The following is a 12,320-nucleotide window of genomic DNA, read 5'->3' on the forward strand; positions in this document are numbered from 1 at the left end:
TCCTGGACACCAGTGTTTTCATCAGTTTAAAAGATACATGTACAGTGCTCAGCATTTATAAGTACACCCCTCACAAATTAAGTTCATATTTTTAATAGGAAGCTATACAATATTATAGTTGTGCATATACATTAGATTAGTCAGTACTGAATTCAAATCTAAAAAAATGACTTAGGATAATGGTCCAAAAACTAGTACACCCAAATGTTAAATAAAAATATAAAATAAAATTTAAAAAATTGGAAAAATCAGAGAAGCAAATAAAATGTAAAAAATTAGTTGATTTTTTTTAGGTTGTATTTTTATTTTTATTTTGCTTGAATTTAATTGTATTATCTTTTAATTTCTAAATATTTTTGGTGACTAAAATATTATTTCAGTAAATATATCTGCTTAATAAATCTGTTTTGCTTAAATGGACCAAAGTACATTGCTATATTCACTGAGAAATGGAGAAAAATATTCATTTTCAAAATGGGGTGTACTCAATTATGCTGAGCACTGTACATGTTGCCAACTGAGATTTGGTGTGCCAATAAAGGCTGTAACAGTATATTATCACTGTTTGCTGCTTGCTTTCAGGAGTGTTTGGACCTGAAAATGGTGATGTGGTGTGACATCAGATTCAACAAATTAATTTAGAATGACTACTAAGATCTCGGTACCGAGTCCGTGACATCATTTACTTCCGCATTCTTTAAATTTTAAAGGTCCATACTGGCCCAATACCCCCATAAGTGGTTCTGTTCTCACATGAGTTGGAATAGAACTTTATTATTGATTATTTTAACCACCTTTAACAGTGTTTTATGAAAATTCAAAAGGTTTTCTTTAAAATGATACCAAACTTTTCCATTTACACCTCTGCATGTGGATTTGGAAAGCTTTTGAATTTGGGTAGGCCAAATCCAGGCAGAAAGCCCAAAATAGCACTTGACTTTAAGAGGTAAAGTACATCAAGACCGAGACTTTTGTCTCCATGCTTTGATTTGGTCTTCTGTTTGTCTCTCTGCAGAGCAGCTCGAGCATTTGGAGAGTACCTTTCTCACACACACCCTGAGAACCGCAACAGATCAGGTTGGGTTCATTTCACCTCATGTTCTTCCACAATTTGTCCTCACATTTTTGTTTTTGCAGTTTGTTGTGACGTACTTGAGTGTCTCAGTCTTTGTAGTAGGTGAAGCATTATCCTTTAGGCTCAGTGTCAGTTCCACCTCAGACCATTCACCCAGTCAACATTTGATTGATCATTGCATTTTACAGGCACCTGTTGCTTTGACAGGACAAATCAAACTTTCTCCCTTTTTCTTCTGTCTCTCATTTCAGATCACTTGCTATCTGACACCTTCATTGGTCAGGAGACAGATTCCCCAGACATTAGCAGACTGAACAACAATAACAGCCTCCAGCCATACTCCCAACACACTCTAATAGTCAAGCCCAGTCAAGAAGAGCTTCAGCAAGGCAGTCAGTCTGCACCCCTTCCTACAAGTTCCAAGCGGCGGCTCTCCGTAGAACGCAGCCTTTCTTCTGAGGATCAGCAGAATCAGAGGCGTACCGAGAGTTCTGTGAAGCCAGCACGTGTCTACACCATTACCAGGGAGCGAGATATGCTTGGGGGCCAGGGAAGCGAGGAGAGTTTGGAGTTAGAGGTTCTGAAGAGGACATCAGAGCCATCACAGATCAACCCTCCAACAGGTTTACGTGGAAGCCATCATCGAGGAAGCCAACATCGTGGGAACAACGGCCCCACCCACCAGCATCATTACGGTCATGCACCCATGGCACAACCTTTGCAGAGCTCAGGGAGCACCCATAACATTCGGGACTGGGGGTCGAGGCGGAGCAGGTCAAGGGAGGATTGCACACCCGATTGTGTGGCCTGCATTCGACCTCATTGCCAGAGTCAGCGCTCACTAGACCTTGATACATCTCCTCACGGTGGTGGCAAACAGCACAAGAAGCTAGAGAGGATGTACAGCGAGGACCGCGTGTCCTCTGAAGATCGAGGTAAGAACATCAGCAGGTTTTGTGGTGAATTCACTTTGAGATTTACACAATACCTTCGACCTTTGCTTAGGCTGTCTTGTTTTGTTTGCAGAGGATCACACGAACAGCTGGTTTCCTAAAGAGAACATGTTCAGCTTCCAGACTGCGACCACCACCATGCAAGCGTGAGTACACATGGGAAATCATTTAATCAAACCGCTTTCTCCATCCTTCAGCTTCCTCTGGAGTAGGGTAGGTCTATGAAGCAGACATGTAATTTAAGCTATCCTGACTCATGCATGTGGGAGGACAGGAGGTAATCTTTCATCTTTCTTTCACTTTACTTCTTTTTTTCATTTCCTTTCATTCTGTTGTTCCCCTGTTACCTATTCCTTTATTCCTTTATCTTTTTCCACTTTTTAGTTTTTGTTCTTTTGCTGATCCTCATGGTTTCTTTTCTCTCTCTGCTTTCCTCATTCTTTTTTACGTCATTCTTCTTTGTCTGATTCTTTTGTGCTTTCTCTTATTTTCTTATTTTTTTCCTCTGTCTCCTTTTTGTTTCTTCCAATTTTTTATTTCATTACTACCTCTTTTCATTTTCTGTGTCTCTCCATCTTTACCGTTGCCTTTCTTTTTTTAATAATTTATTTATTTTTCGTTTTTCATTATTTTATTGTTTTTCTGCCCAGTTCCTTCCTTCATTTTATTTCCTCTGTCTTTTACTCTCTTTTATCATTTATTTTCCTTTCCCCTTTTAACCTCATTTTTTTGTTTGCCATTCTTTCCATTTCTTGTTCTGAACTGTTACTTTGGGTCTTTGGGAATACATTGTATTCCTTTTCCTATTTTTTTATTCATCTTTTTCCTCTCCCTCTACTTCTTCTTTTTCATTTTAGTCTTTCCATTTTTCTCTTTTTCCTATCATCTATTTCTTTCTTTCTTTTTCTTCAACTTTTCAGTTGAGAGAATCCGTGCTTCATTATTCTCTGCGGACAGGCGCTTTCGCTCAGCCTGACTGCTTAATTATCTCCTGTCGAGCAGAAGTCTTAATCACAGAGCCCCCCCACTAGGGTGCAGTCCAACACTCCTTTCCCCCCTAGCTAACATGTATGTTGTTTTCCTCTTAACCTTCCCTCCCATCATCTGGAGTCCCTTCTTGTGTACACTGTATCCCTCTTTTTATCATCGATTCACTTTCCGTAATGATATTTTTGACACCTGACTTTACAACCTTTTCAGTTTTGTATGAAATGTCGATGTTGTCAGTTGCAGTTCGCTATAGACTTGCCATGTTTGTAATAATTGACTGTAATAGGTGGTGATAAAGCACTTTGCAATCCTTTCCAAAACCTGGCCCAGTGTTTATATTTGAAACACAGTATTTTCAGTAAATTTTACTTGCTTTTTATTTGTTTAGATTGTACTATTTTAAAGCTTCTTTTCTTTGATCTCTTTTTATTTTGCATCTTTCCTTGGGTCTAAAGAATATCGTGAGTATATCTTTCTCATTACGCCACTGTTTTCAAAAAGTCAACACTCTACTCCATTCCCACCCTTTTCTCCTCTGTGCCGCTGTCTCTCCTGTCCTGTGTTAACTCTCACTCCACCAGCATTGGACAGAGTGTTTGAAGTTATAGAGGAACTCTGTCTGATACCACACATACTGCTCACTATATACAAATAGAGTATACTAATAATACTGGTCAGCATTGCTAATTAGCTTTCAGCTGCTGTGTTACTTTTCTGTTGTGATATAATGATTTGACGTTTGAAACTTTTGGGGTTTTAATCACTAATTATTTATCATGCTCTGTACCAAAACCGAGTAAGCTTCCTTGCTGTCCATTCCCCAACATCATATCTGAAATGGAAAACTATAATCTGGAATCTTTTTTATGCTACAAAGAAAAAGAGGACATTAATGAGAAAGCAGTATGTGTAATAATATACAGGTGAACTTGACTTGACTGAGATTAAATTTACCCACAAAATAGGCTTAATATGACCCATATGCATCCACAGATATTCTACGCATGTGCATTGCATTCCAGCCTCTCTTATTTATGCTTTTTTTTTCTGTGACTTAAGTGTGAATTTATCCTCCCAAGGCATGGCTGCTACATTTTGGATAAACTAATTACTGCAAAAAAGTTAAATGTGCAACCTTCAAAAAATGCAACCTACTGTACTATTCTAAATGCACAGTACTCAGACAGTCAAGTATGCATAAAAAGTGAACTACAGTCATCAACATCTGAAATGGATCAAAACTCCAGCTCAGATGTTGACTACTGTATATCTTATGGTTTAGCAACAGATCCTACTAAAATAGTATGCTAATCTGAATTCAGACCAATGTAAACTTATTCAAAATGTGTCTTAATGCAACCAATGCAGTAACACTCAAGCCCCGTTCAGATCACATGATTTTTATTGTCGGGTATGAAAATCACTAAGTCAGAACATGCGTTTTTTTTTCTTGATAAATCTTGACTTGTCGTGGCAAACAAATGTGCTAGACTGCGCGTTCCTTCACGATTAGTCATCCCCTGACGTCTACAACACGTATTATTTCTCAAAGCAGTTACAAGCTTTGCTATAGCGATATTTCTTTTCTCAGTTTAAATTTTTTAAATCTTATTTCAATCTCAGTAAACACTGATGCTTGCAGACAGCTAATAACTACATTATTTAAGGGCATTCATTATGACATGGATAGGATCAAACTTATTATTTCTTTTTAATATTAAGATATTTTCTTTGAAATCTAAACGTATATTTTCCTGCCATGGGTTTCTTATTAAACAATCACTCACCTGAACTTGCCACGAGTGAGACTTAAATGAAAGCACGTAAGCAGTGCCAAAGAAAAATTACATGCTCAAGACATAATCTTTAAAAAAATGGCATATTAAAAAATATGCAAATATATAACTGATATTTGTGATGCAATCACAGTGAAGCATTCATTAAATCCTTATTTTCCTCTGAGCAAAACAAATCATCCACCCAAATTGTTGAGTAGTGGAGGTGCAAAAACAAAAATATAATTTGTATATTTCTCTTGGAAAAATAATCTTTTTGAAATTAATTTTGTTTGCTTTCATTTTTCACTTACGTTTAATGTGTCTTTTGTTGGTCAGTTATGAAAACAAGTACGCTATATATATATATAAAACATGAATTGCCATGAGATTGTGTTTGTTTGCTATAATAATAATCCAGCTTAAATAAAATTAACGTAAAATATTCACAGTTTCAGAGAAGCCTTTATTACATAGTTTTCACTGTTAATGACACATTTTAATAAGCAGGAAATGCTTTTGCAATGTATTTGCAGCTCTGAACATGTTTACAGATTACCTCGGAAAAACAAACTCTGTTGAAAGGATGAAAGAACTCAGAAACTCATGCGAGAATGGAGATGTTTGCATATTTGTGCCAGTCTGTCAGATAAAATTGCTTAAAACATCTTAATACTTTAGAAAAATTGTTCAAGTTTGCATCACCAATGATTGATCATTTCCACCCATGACCCACCCATAAGTAATTATGCAGCCTATTTTTTGATTACCTGACCAGCGCACCCACTGAGATAACCAAGAAATGATGTGCTCCTATTGCACCGTGTCACCCATATGATAGAACTCATCATGAAGAACGAGAAAAGATTAAACATGCTAGACTTTCAGTGATGGTGTTGTGAGGCATCGCAAGCATGGTATTGGTTGTCATGAACTAGGCCACGCTACAGTACATGAGAAGAAACTTTTAAATCTTGTGTCACGATGCCCATTTGTTGTTTACGAATCCCCACCACACCCTACATCAAGGAAATCGTGCCTAAATTGTAACAAATTTGTGTAATCTGACCGGGGCTTAATAATATAGTGATTATAAGGACCCATTAAGGACCATAACATAAAATAAAATTGAGTTAGCATTTTTAACGGAATGAAATAATCTAGTAATGAAATGAAATGCATTTGAATCAAAACATCTATAGAAATCTTACCTTGTCTAACATTGTCTAGAGCCTGCCTACAATGTCCAAAAATAAGATATAGGTAGACAGTTGCAAATATATGTAGATCCAAGGTCTAATATTGTCTGTAATGGATGGTTTATTTAAAATTATGACAAAGTGGTGGACTGGAGGGAGGAATAAGATGATTCCTGCCATCGGTGTGTTAAAAACTGCACACAAAATATACAAATATAGCCCAAGTATACCCCAGAAAAGTCACTCATCTCAAGATTTGCACGCAGTGCTCCAAAACCGTCGCCAATCTGTCAAGGCTCTGAAGGATTTCAGGATGCAGTCACATAGACACATCCACACGCAATTACATGCACACACACGCTGTCAGGCCGTAGCTTCTGGGCTGTCATTAACCTCATCTGCCGAGGACAGGAGTTTGATTTAACATAAGCTGTCAATGATGATGACTATATCTTCTGTCACTCTGTCAAAAACAATAGATGCGTAAGAGAACCACTTCCACAAAGATGTCACCACTATCTGCGAATCTACCCTCTGTGCTGGTTGGTGACTGAGTGTCTGTTACACTTGACTTTGTTGTGGTCGTGGTGTTTAGTTTGTGATCATTTGTGTAGTTGTGACCTGTGGGTGGTGATCGGCACCTGTTGTGGTTTGAACCTTCCTGTGACCACTTTAGATTTTTTCCCTTGCACTGCTCCTTGCACACACACACACACACACACACACACACACACACACACACACACACACACACACACACACAATCTATAATACTGTAACCGGTCCCAGCAGGGCATTTCGTGGAATTGCGGAGAGAAAGAGGAGGAAAAGAGAACAAGAGGCCACCGCATTGATGGAGAGGTACTGTCCAAATAAGTACTGCCCATAATGTTCTGTGTCACAGCCCTTCTCTCAACACACACACACACACACACACACAAACACACACACATTCACATGTAGGATAAGAGTGTGAAGTAGGACTGCACAATATATCATTTTAGCATCGATATAGCAATGTCACAGCATTACAGGAAGTGCGTATTGGGACTATAGTTGGCCAGGAGGCATAATTATTATTATCATTATAATAGTATCTGCAGTGTTCATATCGCAGACATGTGCGATAAATTACATTATTTCATGCATTGATTGGTACACTCTTTCAGGGTGTCCGTGGGGTCTTAAATCTTAAGATGATTGTGTGTAGGTATAGTGTGTCGACAGTCAAAATGGAGTAATAGAAACACAACAAGTCTCTTTTAAAAAAAATTCTGATGTTAAAATAGGATCCAAATCCCTACCATTTTGGCCCACCACAACGAGTGGGTGGGTGGAGTGTGGTTTGCCCGCCCAGCAAATTAATTGACAGCCGCGTATTACTATGTCTCAAAGCCAAATGTGTGTATGCTTGCATGCATACTTTATAATGACATTGCGTGTGACTCATCGTTGCAGAAAGCTTGAATTAACAACAGTCAAATATCAAATAACAGTTGTAAAAGTTCTTACTGTAGTAATGACGATCTGCTTCATTCTTGTCTGTCACTGTGCTGTTTATCTACGCGAAGGCTACACGCACTGACATGCACGTGGGAACGGAGATCAGGGAGACCTAGCTCATTTGCATTAAAGGCAAAGGCAACAAAAACAGCTACAATGTCCAAACAACTCAAATTTTCGAGATTTAAAAAGGTATAATAAATAATCTGATGGGTGTTTTGAGCTGAAACTTTACAGACACATTCTGGAGACACAAAAGACTTATATTAAATCTTTAAAAGGGGGTAAAAATGTGCTCTTTAAGTGTAGCATAGTGCACTGAAACGGATTGCACCATTAGCATCTCTCAAAAAATAATTTTGTTAGTTTTTCTATTTAAAGCTTAACTCTTCTGCACTTACAACATGTACTAAGACTGATGCAAAATGAAAAACTGCTTTCTGGCAATATCAAGGAATTTTGCTCCCGTACCATGGCTACAGCAGGTGCAATGATATTACACAGCTCCTGAACGTAGGCCCCTGCACCAAGCCCTACACTTGCACCACCAGTTAGAATCTGAATAATATAATTGCTCCTGCTGCAGCCATGGTACAGCAACAAATTCCCTTGATTATTTTACTGGAATTAGAATAGTTCCCTGTCGGCCAAGAAGATAGCAACGTTTTTTGCCTTAACATCAAATGTAAAGTGCAACAAAGCATAAGTGTCAATTTATGGACACATCACATGAAAGTAAAGTAATAACAGTTCCTCCAGGATTTTGTGGAACTGAATTTTAGCGGCCTAAAATCACTGATTTTGCTATGGCTTTTCTTAAAAGAATCTGTGGCATTTCAGAAAACATGCAAGATCTTTTTGTGATTTTTGTGGCGTTTGCTTGATTTTTCGATAAATTCAGCAATCACAAAAATCGCTAAATTCTGGAGGGACTGAAATAAGCTTCAATTGATGTATATTTTTTTTAGGATAGGCCAATACTTGACTGATATAAAACTAGTTGAAAATCTGAAATCTGAGGTAAAAAAATAAAATAAAATCTAAATACTGAGAAAATTGCCTATAAATTTATCCAAATAAAGGTCTGAGTAATGCATATTACTAATCAAAAATTGGTTATGATATATTTACAGTAAAAAATTCACAAAATATCTTCATGCAAGTTCTAATAATTTCTAAAGAAATGTTCATAATTTTTGACATAAAATTCATTTGATCCCATAATTGATGTTATAGATAAATGAACATTGTTCTGTTCATAACACAAAGCAGTTTGTAATGCTTTGAAATATTTTAATTACAGCACACAAGCAGAATGGACATACTGTGATTGCATTAAAATGAAGGGCCAAGTTATTATTATTGTCATATATCTGCTCAATTTGTGTTCATTGGATGGCACTCTTGAAAGATAAAAGAGGGAGTAGATGATCCTTTCATGTGCCGTTGTTTTGTAATCATAATGTGTGCAACCAGTTAGTGCATCTGCAACGCTCCCTCAGTAAGAGGACAGAAACAGGCATCTACAGTATAGTTACAGTGTATTATTCAGAACAACACAGGATCTCAGTACAGTGCTAAAAACTACATTCAAAGTCTACTCTGAATTACTACATAGAACTTGAACTCTTTTAAACCTTTGCTGGTAAGATGAGACTCATATCTGTCCTTTCAGTTTACCTTCAGAGCATAGCGCATTAGCTCTATCTAGCAATTCAGCATTATGCTAGAAGACTTATTTGATGATCTGCCAGCAGGCCAATTAGGTTTTACCGGTGAACAACTGTTTTTAAATATGAAAGCCAATTCGGCCATGCGGAATGAGATTTGCTGTTGAGTTATTCATGGTGCACATGGCATAAGCGTGCTGTGTGACAATTGACAGATAAGTGAAACTCTGAAAGCGTCCATTTGTCAGCTGCATCGACCGACACACTCCAGGCACCGCACCTTTGGTTTTTCGATTGGCCTATTGATCCATGAAGACAAGCACACACTCCCAGATACTATGTGTGTGTGCATTGATCAGATTTTGCTTTCATTCAAGGATGGTAATCCTGAAGTAACTTGCATCGTGGGACCATAAACATACAAAAAATTATCCTTCTGAAAAATGTCAAATTGCAGAAAGTGTTGTGTGAGGAATTTGCTTTGGGACTTTGAAAATATTGGTGGCTCTCTAAAAAACAATACAAGTAAATCCATGAAGATGATCCATGACATCCTTGAGCCAAAAATATCAGCCCACCAGTAATAAGAATTGAATTGATGAGTATTTTGTTTACCTGTTGAAATTATTTTTAAATAAATCATCTAAAATAGCTCACAGCGTGTAATGTTTTGAGCACATTGACTTCTCATCAGACCGTTGTGCTCAAAACATTACACGCTGTGAGATATTTTGGTGTTGACACCTTTTTATATGTATTTGCATACTTTCTGTTTGGCTGAGCAATCAATTAAGATTGATGTGCATGCTTTGTTAAATTATTTCTTTAAAAAAATACATAAAACATGCTACAGTACATTAAACAAGGAGCGTATCAATTTGAAAGTATGCTACAATCATGTCAAAGTATTTAATATACATATTTTTTAAATTCTCAGAGTTTATAGTTAAAGAGTTTATCTAACACTTGTGACTTATTTATATCTCCCAAATACTACTAACTTTAAAAAAAAATGCTTAATTGTTATAAACCAGCTGTGGGCTTTTTAATATTTTACCCAAATTACAGTTAGTTACAACAACCCAGCATTTTTTTTTTTTTACTATAACAATATTTCTTTCACTCTCTGGTGAAAAAAGGCTATAGAAATCTCTGGATTTAGATCAATAAACTGCTGCTGGCTTTCTGCTTGGTAAGCCTAGCATCACAACTCAACAGGGAATGTGCCATGAAGTAAAAAAAATCATTCCTCAAGTGCACTGTGCCGGATTGGAGTGTGGATTTTAAAGGGATAGTTCACCCAAAAAATAACCAGTCAATAATAATAAGACAAAAAAAATAAATGAATAAAAATAAGTCAAATTTAAGACCTTAAGACCTTTTAAAGACCATTATGAAGTAACTTTCAGACTTATACAGGGCTAAATGCAAAGGATTTTTTTCTAAAAGCCAGTGGAAAAGTTTATTTTTTTTCTAACTAAGATTTAGTTATATCTAAGTCACATCTTTTAAATACTGTATCTAAAAGGTTTTTTAGATGAATTGTTGGTTGTACTGATTGAGTAACTTTACATTGACAAAGAAAAATTAAGACTTGTTAAAAATTCTTTAAGACCTACAACATCCTATTTCTGTGAATTTAGGACTTTTTAAAGGGCACCTATTTTACTTCTTTTTTAAAATTTAATATAAGTTTTTCAGTCTCTAGAATGTGTCTGTAAAGTTTCAACTCAAAATACCCATCAGATTATTTATCAGACCTTTTTAAATCTCAGAAGCTGTCTGATTATTATAGCTGTTTTTGTTGCCTGTACCTTTAAAGCAAATGAGCTGGTTCTCCCCACCTGCCATTCCCACATGTATGTTAGTGCATGTAGCCTTCACATAGATAAACAGCACAGTGACAGACAAGCATGAAGCAGATCGCCCTTACTACAGAAAAAATCTCAACTGTTGTTTGATGTATTTGCTGTGGAGTAAATTTAAGCCTTTCTGCAACGATGAGTCACACGTTGTGTCGTTATAAAGTTCACGTGTGCACACAAACACACACACGTTTAGATTTGCACTGTTTTTGCATGCCAGATGTGACAGGATACATGTTAATATACACTGCTGTATCAGTTACGTTAATGTACAAAATAAACCTGATTTAACGTCCACAAAACGAGATTGATGCATCTTTTTTTATAATTTTACACACTATGCAGCTGTGGTAAAGAATTATGTAACGATTTTACTGTCTTTATTACAAACATGCACATGTTTTAAAAACGTTTTAAACTTGTAAAACTCTTTCTTGAGGTGCTGCTGATCACAGAGAGCTGAACAGATCTTTTAATCCCAGTTGCTTTGTGCACGTCTTATCTTGTGGATATGATTATACGTGTTACCATAGAGACATGTTGATACCCAGCTCTCAATTAATTCGGTGGGTGGGGATACCGTACTCCTAGATCACGTTGTGGTTGAGAGGGATTTGGATTCTATTTTAAAGTCAGGAAAGTTAAATAAAGAGACTTATTGTGTTTCTATCACGCCAGTAAGTCAGTGGACACACTGTACCTACACACAGTTCTGTCTAAACAGCTTACAAAAGAGGATTTTCATCGTACAGTAGGTGGCCTTTAAGTTAAAGGTGTTCCCACCTGAGCTGAATATCGGCTGAATAGATTCATAAGTGATAAAGCTCAATCATTAAACAGTTGTAAAATGCCTATTTTTTAAGTGGTGCTTTTTAAGCACTTGTCAGTCAGTGAGTCAACTTTATATGTTAATTAGATCTATGAGATTAATGAAAAAATTATTTTAGTTTTTGAGCTGTATGAGTTGATTTTAAATGTACAGATCAGTTTTGACTTCTTCCCATGAAAGCACCAAAGAGATGTAGGGCAGATGTCAAGATTTTCAGCGAGCAACTTGAATGAACACTTAAAATATAGTGAGTCATATCAACCACTTTTGATGGCTGATAGTTTTTATAGTGACTTAGCCATATTCTTGAGATCATTCACCTTAACTCTTTTGAAATAAATGGCAAAGATGTTTCTCAAAACACTTTCATTGTACAGTGAAGAATATAAAGGTTTGGAACAGCTTGAGGGTTACCAAATAATTGCAGCATATTCTTTTATTTTTCTTTTCTTTTTGGGTAA

At 36.5% G+C, this 12,320-nt stretch overlaps 1 protein-coding gene across 21 annotated transcripts in view; it reads left to right on the top strand.

Annotated features, from left to right (window-relative positions):
• Positions 1-12,320, top strand: part of nsmfb (NMDA receptor synaptonuclear signaling and neuronal migration factor b) — a 95,475-nt gene that overhangs the window by 49,734 nt on the left and 33,421 nt on the right. For 6 of the 21 annotated variants that reach the window (XM_073950972.1, XM_073950983.1, XM_073950973.1 and 3 more), the window contains 4 exons: positions 1,016-1,077; positions 1,327-2,010; positions 2,102-2,174; positions 6,782-6,853. In XM_073950972.1, the coding sequence (XP_073807073.1) occupies positions 1,016-1,077; positions 1,327-2,010; positions 2,102-2,174; positions 6,782-6,853 (891 nt within the window). 21 annotated transcript variants of the gene reach the window in all.

This window comes from Danio rerio, chromosome 5, assembly GCF_049306965.1.
Source record: "Danio rerio strain Tuebingen ecotype United States chromosome 5, GRCz12tu, whole genome shotgun sequence".
NCBI classification, from domain to species: Eukaryota; Metazoa; Chordata; class Actinopteri; order Cypriniformes; family Danionidae; genus Danio; species Danio rerio.